Source organism: Achroia grisella, unplaced genomic scaffold (genome assembly GCF_030625045.1).
Source record: "Achroia grisella isolate CSIRO2021 unplaced genomic scaffold, CSIRO_AGI_Agris_v1 utg241, whole genome shotgun sequence".
NCBI classification, from domain to species: Eukaryota; Metazoa; Arthropoda; class Insecta; order Lepidoptera; family Pyralidae; genus Achroia; species Achroia grisella.
The window spans coordinates 4,469,306-4,489,482 of NW_026712734.1; the positions used below are offsets into that span (position 1 = coordinate 4,469,306).

At 35.4% G+C, this 20,177-nt stretch overlaps 1 protein-coding gene across 1 annotated transcript in view; it reads left to right on the forward strand.

The window, feature by feature from the left end:
• The window catches only part of LOC131842689 (chloride channel protein 2), an 84,427-nt gene that overhangs the window by 37,566 nt on the left and 26,684 nt on the right, over positions 1–20,177 (forward strand). Inside the window, exons 2-6 of the mRNA XM_059191266.1 lie at positions 11,756–11,918; positions 13,260–13,382; positions 15,967–16,095; positions 17,086–17,219; positions 18,110–18,266. Of these exons, the coding sequence (XP_059047249.1) occupies positions 11,756–11,918; positions 13,260–13,382; positions 15,967–16,095; positions 17,086–17,219; positions 18,110–18,266 (706 nt within the window). The remainder of the gene's footprint in view (positions 1–11,755; positions 11,919–13,259; positions 13,383–15,966; positions 16,096–17,085; positions 17,220–18,109; positions 18,267–20,177) is intronic.

Here is a 20,177-nt window from a genome sequence, read left to right on the forward strand (position 1 = left end):
TTTTCTTTGTATAATTGTCGATATTCGCAACACAGTTTTATAGTTCTGTGAAATATCATCGTTTTTTCAGTAAATTAGTACTAATTTACTGAAGAATATACAAAGAAAACACCCAAATCTTTTGGATTTTTTGTTTTAAATAAATAAATAAAATAATTTTTCTATGTAAATCCGATTTAAACTTATTACAAACTGTATCTCGCTACTAAATGAAGTAGAAGTTATTTCCAATACGATACTTTTTATCTACATTTTATAATTTGACACCTTTCACAAACAAATAAATTCTACAACGAACTTAACGTAAGTAAGCAGCACCCGTTCACGAGTATGACGGGTGAGCAGCTATCACTGTGCTCAAGTACATTTAATTGTGAATGGGTAACAAACCTTACCATTCATAAAATTAACATGATAAGCAATAAAATGACGGACTTTTTACCATTCATAATATTGGTTATCACAAAACTGCTAATTACGATTCATAATATTAGCTATCACAAAGCAGCTATTTCATAAAATTTATGTATATATATGTAAGTAGTATGTAAATTAATATTATTAAGTTTTTAGTATTGCTATGCCTTTTTTATTTCTCTAAACCATTCCTGCGCTCTACCACTCTTCTCTCCTCTACCCAAAGGTTGTCTGGAAGAGATTACTTACGTGACAAGATCGCCTTTTGTGCCTTATTACTTATTATGTACTTTTTTTTTCAATTTTATTCTGGCACATAACAGTCAATACATATACAAGTGATATAATATAACAATATGTTGATAGAAAAGACCAAACAGTGCCGAAACTTAAACTAAACAAATAAGTAATTATTACAATACTTGTTGAAAGGATATAAATCTTAGTATACAATATATACAGTTGTTGAGTTTGTATATGTGTATATGTGTGTGAAAATATATGTGTGAGAATATATTATTGTATGTTCGATTTAAAAGTCATGCAATAGACTGATGACAATAAAATTTAAGTAAAAAAAAAACAAAAAACGAAGTAAAATAAAATAAAACTTCTGCCTACATATTAACAGTTTCTTGTATTTTTATAATGTTGTGTTTGAATGTTCTCAAAGAGCTATTAAATAAGTCAAGGTCTTATGTATGTTCAAGGTATGTATTAATTTATTAAAGTATGTTCTTTGTAATATACCTCTGGTGCAATAAAGAGTAAATAAATACATGTACACCCATGCGAAGCCGGGGCGAGTAGCTAGTAAACTATATATTAAAGAACACACATGTGTTGTGCTGGCTGCCTTGTTGTAACTACATTGTAAATACATATTTACAATGTAGTTACAACAAGGCAGCCTTATTGCTGAAAGCAATCTTTTTCAAGACAAGCTTAAGGGAATGGACTTAGGTAGACTTGTCATTAGTGTTTTTTTTTATACACCGACACACATTAATCTTCAAAACTTTCAGGCTTTCTATTACCACAGATAACATAATATTACATACTATTACGTTTTCTACGTTTTTTGTCATAAGTATCTGTAATATGTATGTGCATATAAGTATATGTATGTGTGCATATGTATATATATATATGTAAAATGTACCTTTGTCAAATGTGTAAATATATTTTTTTATATCAATAAAAAAAAATTAAAAAAAACAGGTTAGGCAATAAAAGGACCAACATTTACCATTCATATTGTCATGGATAAAGAGAGCGGTCAAAGCAGCTAACTTTACAAATTGCCACTGCCAATTGTGAAATTTACCTAATCAGACTGTGTATCCTTCATCCCACGGGATACCGGGATGACTGTGCTGTTACACAATTGTATAATCACACCCAAGCAGGTATATTTTATTCTTAAGCTATTTGATACGTCCTGTCGTGTATTGCATTCAATTTGTAGGTGTTAAGCGTTAATTAGACCGTTTGTAGAAATGGAATAGAGTAGAAAATACTTTATTCAAATAATCTTACGCATAATGGGCCATGCATTAATCACGTAAGGCTTAAGGGGGGGGGGGGGGGAGTTGAAAAATTAAGAACTTTCACAAGGGGGCGGGGGGGTCTAGTATGACATCACGTGTATTTATTTTATGCCAATCAAAAACAATCTGCAACCTTTCTGTCTAGACATTTTAACATGGTCCTTAATTTCAGAATTAAATAACATTATATTTTATACCTATATTTAAAGATAATATTCTAAAAATTTTAAGATTCTCTGTAGGTACTAAAATACACGTGATGTTAGTGGGGGAGAGGGGGGGGGGGATAGTTTTAAACCTCACCACGTACTCGTATCACCAAGAGGGGGGTAAATTGCTTAAAAAAGATCACGTGATTAATGGACGGCTCCTAAGCTTTTTTAATCTACCGCTCATTTAGATATTGATAAATAGATAAAAAATCTGAATGAGCAAAAAAGAGAAAATTATATTATAAAAAAGATTGTATAAACAATATTATATAATATTGTATTATACAATCTTTACTTAATATATATATGTACATAATTATATTATATTTTAGACTTATTAAAATATATTATTTAGGACTTTCCCTCGTGATGCTATATTATCACATAGAGTTCTATTAATATCCTCGCAATCGTTTTTTATTGAAAAGGTATCAACAGACAAACAGATATATTTTCATATTTACAATATTACTAATAATAAATCAGAATGCAGTATATTATAATGTGTACCTACAACAATTTCTCCTGCCCAGTAGTTCATGAAATTGCACCGTTTATTTCGCGTCTGTGTTGTCACAGCGAGGATAAATTTGAACTCGTGACTGTGTTTACCCGCTCGTTAAGTATGTACTTCACACACAAGTATATACTTTAAAAGAGTACGTACGTACGTACTTAAGTGTTGAGACGAAGTAGTTTTTGTAAATCTGTATGTAATATATATGGAAAAAGGATTTATGCGTATTATGTTATATATATAACTATCTGTTCCCGAGACTTCGAAATTTAACTTTATTTTTCAAAAACAAAAGTTTTTTTTTCTAAAACAAAATTAGCCTAAGTTACTCTCTATTACATCAGCTACCTGCCAAAAAAAGTCCCATCAAAATCGGTCCAGCCATTACAAAGATTAACGGGAACAAACAGACAGACAAAAATAATAAATAATGATATTTTGGTATATGTACCGTATTTATATTCGTATGCATGTCGGAAAAAAGGTTATTTCAATATTACAAACAGACATTTTATTTATATAGACTATATATAACACGTTAAAGACCACATGCCCAACGGTGGGACACTCCGCAACGAAAGTAAATTTACACGTTGGGACCGGGTGATCACCCGTGGGCACTTTAATTGACATAAATCTAGGGGTTAAATAATATCTACCTCAAATTATTGTACTGTATAAACATATTTCAAAAATAATATACGTAATTAACAATAAAAAAAAGACGGTCCCTATGTCAGAAATAATGGGATGATGCACCCGCCTGCGCTAACGGTTTACGCTGGCGGGGCACCAGTGGAGGATGATAAGATGAGCATAAGGTCAGGTCAGTTAGCCCATCGTGGCAAATTAACCACGATGATTTCTTGGGGGAACCGAGTGGAGTTCAACCTGATATGCAATAGGATCATCAGTTCACATTCGCCATCGACAGGGAATTCATCCCCACACGCTAGAACCTAAGTGGTCTCGGACTGTGCAGTGTCAGAGGAGCTTCCTCCCGCGTACACTTAGATTGTAGAATGAACTGCCTACCGAGGTTTTCTCACGAGACTACAGCATGGGGTTTTTAAAGAATATAAGAAGTATATTAGGGTTTCTTGAAGGTCAGCAACGCACGTGACACCCCTGATGTCTCAAGCGTTCATAGAATAGAATAGAATAGAATAGAAAATCGTTTATTCAAATAAACTAAATCTGAATAGTCATAACAATTATTTTTTATCTACCGCTCATTCGGAAAGCTGTCTCATCACAAGAAGAACGAGCTAGAAACTTGTGTGTTGCTCTTTTAAATTATCCTTGTAAGTTTACATTTTACAAGTCGTAACGTGTTACCAAACCAGCACTAATTTATTAGAGTCAAATACAAAAACATAATAAGATTAAATCAGTCGTAGTGATAAGAGCAGATCAGTCCCTACAAGCAGCTCGTTCACGAGGATGACGGAGCCAGCCATCACTACGCTCGACCCTATTTAGGGAGGTTTGACCATATCATAGGTTTCGGTAACGTAAATGTTTGATCAAATGGGCCGTATGCTTGTTTATTATAAAAAAAAATACTAACAACCTTTTTTCCAACTGTACATATTAAAGATTAAAAAACAATATTAAAGTTGAGTATATAGGATTACGACCGGAGAACACCTACGTACGTTACTATACACCTACGTTTTTTTTATTAACTCAAGATTAGTGAAGAAAGCTATAGTTATACAGCTTCGTGGAGTATTTCAATCTTTAGATAAGGATAAGAATACACAGTAGACTAATACAAGGATTAGCTAGTTTGCGAACAATACAGATAACAACGGACAGATACACAGAAAATGCGCTTAGATTTAATTGAATCAGATTAGATAAAACAAAAAAATAAACATAGATTGTAAGTAGGTTATAATTAATTAAATATTTTCATAACACGTGTATTTAGTGTTTTGTACCGACTTAAAAATAAGGAGATTAGGTAATGCTAAGGAAATATTTGAAGGATGTATGTTTTATTAAAGGACCGTTCAAGTATTACGCAAGCAGATTTATTACAATTATTTACCCCATCCCCTCTGTTAACAAAAGTAAGCAAAACTCTTACCCCCTCCCCCATGCTTACGTAAGCATTCATCAATTAATGTATTGTTTTGTAGCAAAAATTATAAATTCTTGTCCCTGACGGGTCTAGGTAGTGAACTTTGAAAAAGGGCGAGCACAATAGATCTATGTAGGTCGCAGTGCTACAGGTGCTACAAACATCTGACAATAGGGGGGAAAGGAGATTGTTAGTAATGTGGACTCATGACCCTATAACTAGCAATGTACTATGTCAGGTTGACCTCCACGCGGTTCCCCCTGGAAACCGTCGTGATAAGTTCGGGTGAGGTTGTCACGATGGGCTAACTAACCTGACCTCATGCTCATCTTATCATCCTCCACTGGTGCCCCGCCAGCGTAAACCGTTAGCGCAAGCGGCTGCACCATTCCATTATCATCCATAAAAAAAAACATCTGACAATAGCCCAAACTACCCAAAAAAAAAAAATTGTAGCAAAGACAATGTGAGGTCATTCGTTTAAAAAAGTAAATAAGTACCGATGACGTAATCATCATCTAGACTCACCTAACCCCCAAGTCAGGGGGGAAGGGGATTGTTAGTATGTGGACTAGTGATCCCATAGCTAGCAATGTCGACCTCCACGCGGTTCTCTCTGGAAACCATCGTGATAAATTCCTGGCAAATTTGTAACGATGTGCTAAATGACCTGTCCTCATGCTCATCTTATCATCCTCCACTGGTGCCCCGCCAGCGTATACCATTAACGCAGGCAGGTGCGCTATCATATAAAAAAAAACCCCCAAGTCATCCAAAATAAGCAAAACAAAGATATAGGTGACTGACGTAGTGATCTATCAACGCACAGCCCAAACTACTGGACGGATCGGGCTGAAATTTTACATGCAGGTAGATGTTATGACGTAGGCATCCGCTAAGAAAGGATTTTGATTAATGCTACCCCCAAAGGGATAAAATAGGGGATGAAAGTTTGTCAATTTTAAACCGATCGGGCTGAGACTTTGCATGTATAAAGCTACTATGACGTAGGCATCCCCTAAGAAAGAATTATAATGACAAATTCCACCCCTAAGGATAAATTAACGCGAGCGAAGCCGCGGGCAAAAGCTAGTTGGAAATAAAGCGGTGTGCTAAACTACTAAATCATCGAGATTGTCAATTAAGAACACGTGTAAATAAATGGAATTCAATAAAGTATTGATTGAGTAAGATTGTTTATATATACATATATAGGTGTTTATATGTCTAACATTAAATGAATATCTCGTGCATGAACAACTACTGCCATGAACTTCGTTCCATTGCGTAGTATAAAACAAAGTCGCTGTCGCTCCCTATGTGTGCTTAAATCTTTAAAACTACACAACGGATTTTGAAGCGGTTTTTTTAATAAATGGAGTTACTTTAGAGGAAGGTTTATATATATAATTTTGTACACCCGTGCGAAGCCGGGGCAAGTACTTAGTAACATATATAATATAGAGTCGATTTGAGAACCTATAGTTTTTGATGAAAGATACCAAACGTCTCAACATTTGCAATTGAATTGCGAATGTTCAGATGCATAGATGTAGTGTGACAAGAAAGGATAAGATAAAGAATGAATGCTTTAGAGGAAGTATGAAAGTGGCGCCGGTGTCGGATGAAGAGTAATTGTCTATCGTGGCATGGGCATGTAATGCGTAGGAATTAAGATAATATTTTAAGAAAGGTGCTACATATGAATGTGGATGGTTATAAGAGCAGAGGAAGGCCGAAAAAGAGATGGATGGACTGTGTGAAAGATGATATGATAAGAAAGGGAGTAGATAACGAGATGACTGCAGACAGGGATGAATGGAAGAGAAAAACATATTACGCTGACCATAAATAAATGGGATAAGGAAGAAGCAGATGATGTTTTTGATGAAAGAAGTCGTAACATAATATTAATAAGAGTAGTTTAGTATAATGTTTTATTTATATAATATTTATATGAGTCTGTCATATACCTGCCTGAGAAAAGATTTAAATGTCATATAAAACACTTCCTTTGCAAACAGCTTACTATAAACTTGAAGAATTCGTTAACAATAATAATGTTTTTATAGAAAACCTTAAAATCCATAGCACTGACAATATTATCTGATTACACTAATAATAAGTGCGTAGCGATTTCTATGTTGATTATATGCCTCTTACTTGTTATACTGTAATTATTATATAAAAAACATCTATTTAAAAGAGCAACACAGAAGTTTCTTGCTCATTCCTCTTGTGATGAATCTGCATTCCGAATGAGTGGTAGAATCAAAATATGACTATTCAAAAGTGTTATAAAGATTATTTCTATTTCTATTTCTAAATGTATGTGTATTTTTTATGTATGTATATTGCAAATATACATACATAAATGTATATTGCAAATATATGTATGTTTACACATACATATATTTGCAATAACTAAATATTACTATTTAGTTATATATTAATAGTTTATTTTAGTGTATATTACTATTTAAACCTATTCTGGTGTACATCTTCTGTACATTTAATTTTAATTTACTAAAAAATGAAAATTATTTACATAAGTGTAAATAATTTTCATTTTTTTTTTATTTTAAGTTTATTATCTTATTTCCACTCATGTGCCGTCTGCTTTATTTTTTTTAATACTCTCTTTCTTAAGGTTGTCCAGAAGAGATTGCGTTAGCGATAAGATCGTCTTCTGTACCTTCTTCTTTCTTTTATGTAATGTTATATATATATATATATATATATATATGTATATGCTTTTAATATTGGTGCAATAAAGATTTATAAATAAATAAGAGTAGGTATCTTATCTGGAGTCTGATGACGTCTATAAAGTACAAGTGTCCCGTTGCATTGTAAATGCATCTCTAAAAATAACACTGCCCACACTCGTTTAATTGTGGCAATAATTGTCTTATATGGTATGGTACTTTACAATGGTAATGACCTATGTTGCTCGTAATTTGCACGTGTTAGAATTATATACTTGTTTTTTTTTCGGACTACTCTAATGCTGTTGGCCGCAGCTGGCCTTTACAGCTTCACCGGACGATAGGGGGCGAGTGCAGATGGCACTTCAAACCTAAGGAAGGACTTATAGAGCGGCTGAAGGCAAACTCCCGCCTGACGAATACGACTTTAGTCTGAGGGCACCGGTTGGGAGTTCAAACCTCGGCTCTGGCCGTCGTAATATCGATCCCCGTTTGAATTGGACGTCGCATCGCCCAGTGGTCAGTGGTGGAAATTCGACCATAATTAATTTAAAATTCAGTAAGACTAGAGCAATAATAATTTGTTGTGAGTAATTTTTTTTTTCTACAAATAAGTTTATGTAGCTGAAGACATTCAGATATACATATAAATTGACGTACAGAATAATAGAATACAATAACTATATATACAATCAATAGCTTAATACAGATTAATAAACTTAAGTAATAATAATAATTTCGGGACAATTGACACAGCGCCATCTAGACCCAAGTTAAGCTAGCTAAAGCTTGTGTTATGGGTACTAAATAACTGATACATATACATAGATTTTATTTTCTTTTTTGTAAATACATGTATATTATAATATACCCAGATAGGTACATAGAAAATACCCAGACCGATACAAACAATCATACTCATGAATACAAATGTTTATGCCGTGCGAGGAATCGAACCCGCGATCATCGGTCTTAAAGCGGTGTGCTATACCGCTAGACCACCGAGGTCGCCGTCGGTCGTTAAAGATTATTACGCTTGATATAATCAGATTTTGTAAAGGCCATGTTTTCAATAATATCATATGTGTTATGTATTCAAAATCCTTTACAAATAAACTAATTATTTATTTGAACTTTATCAAAATTAGTACAGTGTTTCGTCTATCGGCTACGGCAACTATTTGCCATCAGATGGGCCGTATGCTTGTTTGCCACTATAGTGGTATAAAAAAAAGAACCGACCTGGAAGCAAACTCTGATTGATTGCGAAGAAAAAATATTTTTTCTTTGTAATTTTGGTACATAAAACAGGAAAACTTAGGATCTCTCCTTTTTGAACTTGGTAAAAAAAATTCAATCTGCATGGTTTTGAAAACAACATATTGACCTCGACCTTGCCTTGACCTTAAAGCCCCGTATAATAAACTCGTGTCGCATTAAATTACGCTAAAAAACTTACTTAGCACATCGCAGGAAACGTACGCCTATGTACTTTATATGTACTTTCGTACTACGCATGCATGACGCCTGACTAACGTGACTAGATGTCCCGTTTTAAACGGGACTGTCCTTTTTATTACTACGAGTCCCGGTGTCCCCACAAGCTCTGGGACGTAAAATTGTCCCGTTTTTGGAAACTCCGCGAAAATTTGTGCAGTCGAGCGGGCTAGTTCTGATGTTGATAATTAACCCATTAACGGTTGCTGTACCCAATTGAGGCAAAAATATTTTTTTTCTGCACACGTACTTGATATTTTAATTGTAGGTTATTATATTTTAAAGACAGTCGCCAATCATTCAATAAGTGAAAAAAGTAAACTGAGGGTACTGTCGAAAAAGTTAACATTACGAGTTGACAAAGTTTTGAGTTTTAACAGGTAAGTTTTCACATTGTTTTTTTTTATATTTAGATATATTTTTTTGTTTTTCGTTTACAATTCTAAGTAAATAAATATGATTTGTTCCTTTGAATACAAGAAATGACGTCGAAATATATTTTGAAAAGCCTTGTTTTCAAAAGAGGAAATCAGTCATAGTGATTAGAGGAGACCAGTCGTAACGTAGACTTATCATCGTCGTCATCATCATCATTAGCCCACTGCAGCCTATATTTAAGAATAAAGGAAAACAGTTAATTGTATACATTTTACAAATGGGTTATTTAGCATGATAATATTGTAGAAATTAAATGCTGCGAGCGTTATGGGAACCTTTAAGCCGGGTACGATACAGGACAATCATAGCAATTAACTTTTAGGTGTTTTTTTTTTTTATCTTTTTTTTTTTATTGTCTGTATCAATGTAATTATTAATGTAATTTATTTTATATATTATTTTTAATATTAATAATTATTGAAATTGTAAATATAATTAATTTAAATAAATTCTCATTCTTATAAAAATGTATGTAGGTGTATAGAACGATAAACAAAACGTTTGTAACAGCGTCGAAATATCACGAACTCTTAAATTAGTCGGACGGAGAAAGAATTAGTCTAGCCATTCAAAGAGGGCCAGTGCCAAAACGCTGCCAGTGTCTTCGGAATTTTCCCTAAGGGACTCTTAAATAATATTGTCATTGTTAATATCCCATAATATACAATTGTAAACAAGCAAAAAACAGTTTAAAACAGTATTCAAAATACGATACTATATAAACATAAAGAAGGTATCTATAGTGTTAATTTGTTGTTTGATAAGGAAGAGTGTTTTTAAATGAAACTGTGACCTCTTCTCATGAAGCGTTTATTGCAACAACTTAACGTTTTTTAAATTACATAGGGGTGGAGTATCCACCCTTTTCATTGGTGTTCATATGTGTCGCGTGATGAGCGGTGCTTCTCACTGGTCGATTGACTGATGCCGTCATCGACGCTAGGTTTGACGTCGACCAGTGGTGGTTGAGGATGGCGTCTGTGACTTTGAGTATTATACTACTCACAGCAGATTTGCTACTACTGTTTTAACATATAGTTATATATAATATATTATTTTAGTGTATAATAATAATAATAATCTCAAGACAATTCACACAGCGCCATCTAGACCCAAGTTAAGCTAGCTAAAGCTTGTGTTATGGGTACTAGACAACTGATACAAATACATAGATATTTTTTTCGTAAATACATACATATTATATATAGAAAACACCCAGACCGACACAAACAATCATACTCATGAATACAAATGTTTGTGCCGTGCGAGGAATCGAACCCGCGACCATCGGACGTAAAGCGGTGTACTAAACCACTAGACCACCGAGGTCGTCAAATTCAAAGGCCAAAGATTCGTATAAATTTCTACACTATATTTTACTATACTTATACTATTTATTGACAGCCTCGGTGGTCTAGTGGTTGAGCACACCGCTTTACTATCCGATAGCCGTGGGTTCGATTCCTCGAACGGTACAAACATTTGTATTCATGAGTATGATTGTTTGTATCGGTCTGGGTGTTTTCTATGTATAATATGTATTTATTTACAAAAAAAATGTATCCATGTATTTATATCAGTTGTCTAGCACCCATAACACAAGCTCTGCTTAGCTTGGGACTAGATGGCGCTGTGTGAATTATGCGGGGTTATTATTATCATTATACACTATTGTAAACAAGCAAAAAATAGTTTAAAACAGTGTTCAAAAGGAGATACTATTTAAAGGTAAAGTTATTTTAGTATACATAATTTCTTCACTATATCTACTATACTTAAGTATAAGTATTAATAAATACGAATTTATACCGTCTGTCCGACTCCCTATACTACCATCGCCCTCTACCATTAAGTCAACGTTAAATTGGAAGGAAGAACTCTTTCAGAGATAAGCACACCTTCGTAACATGTATTATTTTCAGTTACAAAAAAACACATCGCGATGGAAAAATATGCCCTATCCGACAACCCAGAACAGCTTGTCCTAACGCCACTATATGGGGGTCGACTCTACTAATTTTTGGAGAGTCGACCCCCACATAAAGTGGTGCGATAGTGCAAATAAGAAGTAGATGCTGGCTCGCAGAGTAATATTTTTTTACTTGTAACTTAAAACAGTTACAAGTGCAAAAAAATAGAGTTTGCGAGAATTGACTTAACATTTAATCATTTATTCTTCTGCTTATTAATTTGTAAGTCATTAATATTGTAATTTGCATGCGTCTCGAATATGAAGCGAATATTTGTATCTAAACACTTGTAAGAAATATACTGTAAATGTTCAAGCAAATACATTATCTATATAAAGTTATTATTAATCTTTCCAGATGTATGGTCGCTATCAACGCGACCTCAGTGAAGCTGCCAGGGAAGAAGCTAGGAGGCTACGAAGACTTCGAAAGAAGAGACGGAAAGACGACAAACTCCGGCAAAAGGAGCTGGAAGCTACCGGAAAGCATAGACCTAGGGGGAAATTCTTTAAGGTTCTAGGTAAGTCACTCAACCAAAGGGGCTATTGAAATCTAACGCTTTGTAGATACAGTGGTGGTCGCATATTTAGAAACACTACCAACGGTCCTTGACATTATGTAAGATAGGGACAACAATGTGTTCAATAATTTATCGTTTATTAGAAAAACAATTGCACTACACAAGAAGTTTCAATATTACATTAGGGACAAACATTTTAATCAGTTTTAAGGTATGAACAGTTTGACATCTTGATGGATGTTATGAATATTCAGTGGATGTAGATCAAATTACGTGCTATTTAGCAGAGGTACTTTATGGATTTATATCATTTTGTTAGTTTGGTCTAAACTAAACAGTTAATCGGCACTAGGTTCCCAAGCTATGTCCGAACTCTATTAAATGCTTGATGATGCCTTGTTCAGAGGCAATACACGGGTCCCAATATGGTGTAGACTCGGTAATAGTCGGTATTTGATCACCATTGGAAAAAGCCTAAAAGGATTAAATGACAATAAGCAACGGGAACTACAGACCTGCGGAAAGACGGAGCGGTTAAATTTTAAAACTCTTAACTGACTGATACGATTTTAGCCTGAATGCATAACAGGGGGTTCGAAGCTCTCTTCAGGCCGTCGTATTTTTTTGGTATTCTGTAATTTTGGTCTACATTTGATTGACCGGGGATTGGTCATAGGTGCCGAGCAATAAGTTTAATCAATAAATATCGACGGCCTCGGTAGTCTAGCGGATTCGATTATTTGCACAATGCAAATATTGACATTCATTAGTATGATTGTTTGTATTTGTCTGGGTGTTTTCTATGTCTATTATGTATGTATTTACAAAAAAATATAAATTTATGTATTTCTAACAACTGTCTAGTACCCATAGGACAAGCTATGCTTAGCTTGGGACTAGATGGCGTTATATGAACTGTCCAGGGCTATCCATAAGACAAGCTCTGCTTGGCTTGGGACTAGATGGAGTCATGTGGACTGTCCAGGGCTATTCATAAGACAAACTCTGCTTGGCTTGGGACTAGATGGAGTCATATGGACTGTCCAGGGCCATCCATAAGACAAACTCTGCTTGGCTTGGGACTAGATGGAGTCATATGGACTATCCAGGGCTATCCATAAGACAAGCTCTGCTTGGCTTGGGACTAGATGGAGTTATATGGACTGTCCAGGGCTATCCATAAGACAAGCTTTGCTTGGCTTGGGACTAGATGGAGTTATATGGACTGTCCAGGGCTATCCATGGACAAGCTGTGCTTAGCTTGGGACTAGATAGAGTTATGTGTATTGTCCAGGGTTATAATTATGAAGTAAATGAACAATGATGTGAAGTGTGTGACAGGGTATGTCTGGAGGCACACATTTGCGCGGCTCGGCGAGGACTGGATCTTCCTGGCGTTACTGGGCATCATCATGGCTTGCATCAACTACGCCATGGACAGGGGGATAGGCATCTGTAACAATGGTAAGTGATATTGAATTAACATTAATTATATGAGTAATATTATCAACTAGTTAAGCCTTCGAAATTTCACCCGCGTGAAATTTATAGCCGATGTGTTATTCTGATGTAAAAGCTACATATAATCATTGTAAAGTTTCTTTAATATCTATTCAGTAGTTTTGTTTATTGTCCCTGTTCATAAGAAGATTGCATTATAAGATGAGTTTTGTATGAGACAAGACAGTGGAATTACAGAGTATATGGTGCTGTGCGCGTCACATGACTATGACATTCTTTCCCCTATTTCAATCGCCAAGAAAATTGCATCGTAAGATCAGTTTTGGATGAGGCAAGGCAGTGGAATTACAGAGTACATGGTGCTGCGGGCGTCACATGACTATGACATTCTTTCCCCTATTTCAATCGCCAAGAAGATTGCATCGTAAGATCAATTTTGGATGAGGCAAGGCAGTGGAATTACAGAGTACATGGTGCTGCGGGCGTCACATGACTATGACATTCTTTCCCCTATTTCAATCGCCAAGAAGATTGCATCGTAAGATCAGTTTTGGATGAGGCAAGGCAGTGGAATTACAGAGTACATGGTGCTGCGGGCGTCACATGACTATGACATTCTTTCCCCTATTTCAATCGCCAAGAAGATTGCATCGTAAGATGAGATTTGGATGAGATAAGGCAGTGGAATTACAGAGTACATGGTGCTGTGCGCGTCACGTGGCTATGACATTCTTTACCACATTCCAAACCGTATATTTATGTTTCCAATGCTCCATAAATCGCGACATGAGATGACGTCGTAAATCTAATCTGGTTTTAAGAGTATTCTGACATTTAATATTTAAAATATTGCTATTTTATACCAGTTGCGGGTCACGGTTGTTAATATTTGATGATATAAAATAAATATATTTGGAATGATATTTCTTCCTGGTTCATAAATATGTCGTGAACCCTGTGTGAAAGAGACAGGACGATTGAAGAAATTATTATTTAGGCAGAGTATGCCCACACAATAAAATTGTGATGTAGGTACTGTCCAGTATTAGTTCTGTCTCTATTCAGAGAGTTTACGTTTCCCCTCACCCAAGCGCGATAGCAATACTTTCAAACGCAATTTTGCTGTAAATATTCACGTTCCACTCTACTAATAATACTCTCTTTTCCGAATTACTAATAATTAACACCCCATGAAAAAAAGTGGGAACTATATGAGAGAAATTGATAAAGTGAGGTAGGACACCCTGAAATTTCATTACGAAATTAAGCTACTTGCGAAAATTTTCGCTTTTTTCCAAAGATCGCGGGGTCGATTTCTTGCACGGTCCAAACATTTGTATTCATAAGTATTATTGTTTTATCGGTCTGGGTGTATCGACCTCTATATAGTAGGTGTGTACAAAATAGCTTGGGACTAGATAGCGCAGAGTGAGTTGTCCTGAGATATTCTTAAAGTTTCGTTGCATACAATTAGTTCACAAAACTTAACATTTAAAATATATTTAAAAATGAAGTTTTTGTTCCACGCAACGAAGGACAGCGACAGGTAAATAGTGTAATTGGTTTTTTTTGTTTGTTCCGAGACATAATTTGCATTCTCAAGTATAGATTAAAAATACCGATTGACTTAACGTTCGATTTATTTATGCAATATACATATTCAAATAATTATGATGGAATGCTGCTCCCTGAGAATCACGATCGTTTCCACGGGGGTCCGCGTGGAGGTCAACCTGACATGACTCCACATTTTTTTTTGTATTATGATGGAATGGAGCACCAGCCTGTTCTAACGGTTTACACAGGCGGGGCGCCAGTGGAGGATGATAACATGAGCATGAGGTCAAGTCAGTTAGCCCATCGTGACAAATTCACTAAAAATTTATAACGATGCTTTCCAGGGGGAACCCCTTGAAAGTCAACCTGACATGGTACATTTACTAACAATCCCTTTTCTCCCCCATCAGTCCACATACAGTCTCCATTCTCCTCTTAACAATTAAGGGCTCGAAACTTGACTCTTTTCAAATTTCGATAGTAAAAATGGATTTATACTATAGTCTGTTTTGTAATCCCGGAGACAAATTTGACGTTTCCGATGATGCTAGGTTTTTATATTTTTTAAACAGGGTTGTAGCACTATCGGAAATTAATATTATATACCCATTTTTATAGGTTATTCAGAAATAACGTGTGAGTGTTTATATAAAATGCATTAACACAAAATTTATAAAGTATAGATATTAATAAGTATATGGTTGTTGTATCAAAATAGTTTTTATTTTTAACTAAAATAAAGACTAACTGTCTATTTAATAAAACAAATTACATTTTTATAGTGTCATATATCATAAATAAACATCAATTTAACATATTTTGCTGTTTTAAAGTAAAAACCACTACTCCGCTATAGGTGGTAACATTATTTGAAAATGACATTTACACCTGTCAATTTAGTCTCCGGGATTAAAAAACAAACTATAGGCTTTGTTTTTTCATCATCAGGCATGTAACCCTTATTTTTTTCGTAATAAGGTGCATAATGCATATGACTGTTGCTTTACAACATTGTGCTTGATTATTGCAGCTCGCATGTGGATGTACAAAGACGTAGCAACATCGACGTTCAGCCAGTACGTAGCGTGGGTGTCGCTGCCCATCTGCCTCATACTGTTCGCCGCTGGCTTCGTGCATATAGTGGCGGCTCAGAGCATAGGTAAGTCAGTTCATTTACAATAAATATCTAAATATATAGAACTCAAAGGAGACTGACATAGTGATCTATAAACGCACAGCCCAAACCACCGGACGGATCGGGCTGAAATTTAGCATGCAGGTAGATGTTATGACGTAGGCATCCGCTAAGAAAGGATTTTGATTAATTCTACCCCCAAAGGGATAAAATAGGGGAAGTTTGTATGAAATTTTTGAAATTTTAAACCTATCGGGCTGAGACTTTCCATGCATAAAGCTACTATCCCCTAAGAAAGGATGCTACCCCTAAGGGGATAAATTAACGCGAGCGAAGCCGAGGGCAAAAGCTTGTAAATTTATTACATTAACCAGCTCAGGACAGTCAGCTACTTTACAATTTTTTTTTTTTTTCGGAATACTCTAATACTGTTGGTCGCAGCTGGCCAACGTTACAGCTTCACCGGACGATAGGGGGCGAGTGCAGATGGCACTACAAACCCGCGGTTTAAGTTAAAAAATGTTAAAAGAAAGTGAAATGACATGATTCAATAGTCATCATTATCAATTCAGTAGTCATGCTCACTGAAAGTCCAGACATGTGGCGGCGTGATGGGCCGAGTCATTGGGCTCCCTAAAATATGGTCGAGTGCAGTGATGGCTGGCTCATCCGTTATACTCGTAAACGAGTGCTGCTTGTAGGGACTGGTCTGCTCTTATCACTACGACTGATTTAATCTTATTGTGTTTTTATATTTGAGCCTAAATAAATTTGTACTGGTTGGTAGTTTGTATTCACACGTTACGAATTGTAAAATGTGAACTTACAAGGATTGTTTAAAAGAGCAACACACAAGTTTCTTGCTTATTCTTGTGATGAGAATGCTTTCCGAATAAGCGGTAGATTAAAAAAAAAATTATTACTATTCAAAAATGCTTAAATTAAGTTTATGTGTATAAATGATTTTCTATTCAATTCTATTCAAAAATAATATATTTATATATGAAATTCCAGGGTCGGGTATTCCAGAAATGAAGACGATATTGAGGGGAGTGCATCTGAAAGAATATCTCACGTTTAGGGCACTCATATCCAAAATAGTGGGGCTCACAGCCACGCTTGGGTCAGGGCTGCCATTAGGGAAAGAGGTAAGAATAATCTCAATATAAAAAATAATCTTTGATTTTTCTAAATATAAATTATATTATATACTATTTTAAATTTGACGCGGTCATAATTTATACGTATAATTAGTAAACATCACGGGATCTTACCACGTTTTATATTTATTTGCTGTAAAACTGTAAAATCTGTTCACCCGTGATCATGGTGGTTGAAACACTGCCGAAATATCGGGAACTCAGCAAGTAAATATAAAACGTGGTAAGATCTCGTGATTTTTACTAATTATACGTATAAATTATATTGTATGTAGTAAGTGGTAAACTTCTCCTTACAATATAATTACTTACTTCTTACAATATAATTTATATTTACACGTTATAGTAAGTAAATCAATAGTTATTATAAACTCGATAGAAACCTGTACTACAGATCTACAGTATCGTAATGTAGAGTCCCGGAGATATCCCGTGTAACATTTTATGTATACATATAAATAGAATTGGAGTGTCTGTTTGTAATATTAAAATAACCGTTTTTTACTACATGCATGTGAATATAAACACGGTACATACGGTACGGTAGCAAAATAACATGTTTTATAATTTTTGTCTGTCTGTCTGTCTGTCTGTTCCCGCTAATCTCTATAGCGGAGCTAGATCGATTTTGACGGGACTTTTATTAGCAGGTAGCTGATGTAATAAGGATTAACTTAGGCTATTTTTATTTTAGAAAAAAAAACTTTTAGAAAAATATAGTAATGTTGTAAAATTCCACGCGGACGAAGTCGCGCGTACAACTAGTACATTTATAAAAACTCAGGACAATTCACACTGCATCATCTTGTCACAAGCTAAGTAGAGCTTGAATTGAATATATGTATATATATATATATACGAATATTTAACTTTCTCAGGGCCCGTCCGTACATATAGCTTCGATGGTGGCAGCGCTACTGTCCAAGCTGGTGACCACCTTCCAAGGGATCTACACGAACGAGTCCCGCACCAGCGAGATGCTGGCAGCCGCCTGCGCAGTAGGTGTGGCCTCCTGTTTCGCCGCACCAGTTGGAGGTATGTTCTCATTCAGCTGTAGCATTTATATATACGAGGTTGTCCGTTGAGACGATGTATATTACTGATGATAATAATAATAATAATATAATAATAATAATCTCAGGACAATTCACACAGCGCCATCTAGACCCAAGTTAAGCTAGCTAAAGCTTGTGTTATGGGTCCTAGACAACTGATACAAATACATAGATATATATTTTTTTTTTCGTAAATACATACATATTATATATAGAAAATACCCAGACCGATACAAACAATCATACTCATGAATACAAATGTTTGTGCCGTGCGAGGAATCGAACCCGCGACCATCGGTCGTAAAGCGGTATGCTAGACCGCTAGACCACCGAGGTCGTCAATGTAATAGACTGACAATATGTACATACAAATATTGATCTTATAATTGATCTTATATTTATATACTAAATGACAATAGGAAAATGTAAGGTGGAGTAACACAGTTTAGACACGGCAGTGCTTAGTACACAATTGGATTTGTCTTACTAGACATTATTAAATGCAATTATATTCTCTATATATATGACAATCTTTACGTAGTGTAAGTCCACGCCGCCGTCTGTTCGTATTAGTCTATTACTAGCAACCCGCCGCGACTTTGCACGGGCCCAATATTTGAGATTCATCTTAAAACAATTCGTCATACATATTTTTTGGGTAACTTTAACCGTTCACGCATTACTGGCAGCGGAGGTTCTCAAAATGGATATATTTTGTATTTTTTTTATTACTGCTCCTATTGGTCGTAGCGTGATGTTATATAACCTATAGTATTCGGGGTATTATAACGGTGAAAGACTTTTTAAAAGCGGATATTACCCCGAACAAACAAACGTAGAAACTTTACCTCTATATAAAATCGACGGTCAGGACATCAGGAGCGATTTGTACTAAATGAAAGTTACAGCTCTATATATTATGTTCATCCAAGCGGATACACAATTTTCCATTCCGGATGCTGTTGGCTGCAGCTGGCCTTTACGGCTTCACCAGACGATAGGAGGCGAGTGCAGATTGCACCAACCCAAGGAATTATGGAGCGGCTGAAGACCAACTCCCGCCTGACGGATACGACTTTAGTCTGAGAGCACCGCTAAGGGTTCGAACCTTGCCACAGGCCGTCGTAATTTCGAACCCCGTCTGAGACCTTAGTCTGAGGGCATCGCAAGGGGGTCGAACCTTGGCTTAGGTCGGCGTAATAAAAATTACATCCCTATATACTCTAACAAAAATAACTTAACACCGCGTAGTAGAAAAATGTATGAAATAATACAGCGCCATCTAGTGGTGCAGATATAAAACCACATTGACTCGAACAACCTCTTCATAATCTTATTAATATTATCTATACATATAAATAAAATTGGAGTGTCTGTTTGTAATATTGAAATAACAGTTTTTTACTATATGCATATGAATAAAAATACGGTACATACACCAAAATAACATTTTTTACAATTTTGTCTGTCGGTCTGTTTGTTCCGGCTAATCTCTGATATGGTTCGACCGATTTTGATGGGACTTTTTTTGGCTGCCTGCCAAAAAAAGTCCCGGGTAAAACCTACCAAAAAAAGCTTAGGGTACTTTTATTTTAGAAAAATAAAGTTTGTGAGCTAGTCAACTATAAAGTTTGTGAGTATGGATGGATGTTTGCTACTCTTTCACGCAAAAACTACTGATTTTGATGAATCTTTACAGTAATATATGCACCGCCTTATTATCTCTGATCAACGCGACGGTTGACTGGTAGAGAATGCCATCAGGCATTAAGTCCGCCATGTATACATTTTTGTGTGCAAAAGAATAAATAAATATATTTCATACATCAGAATAACATATTGGCTATAAATATAGGATATAATTCACACTGGTGGAACCGTGGTCACAGCT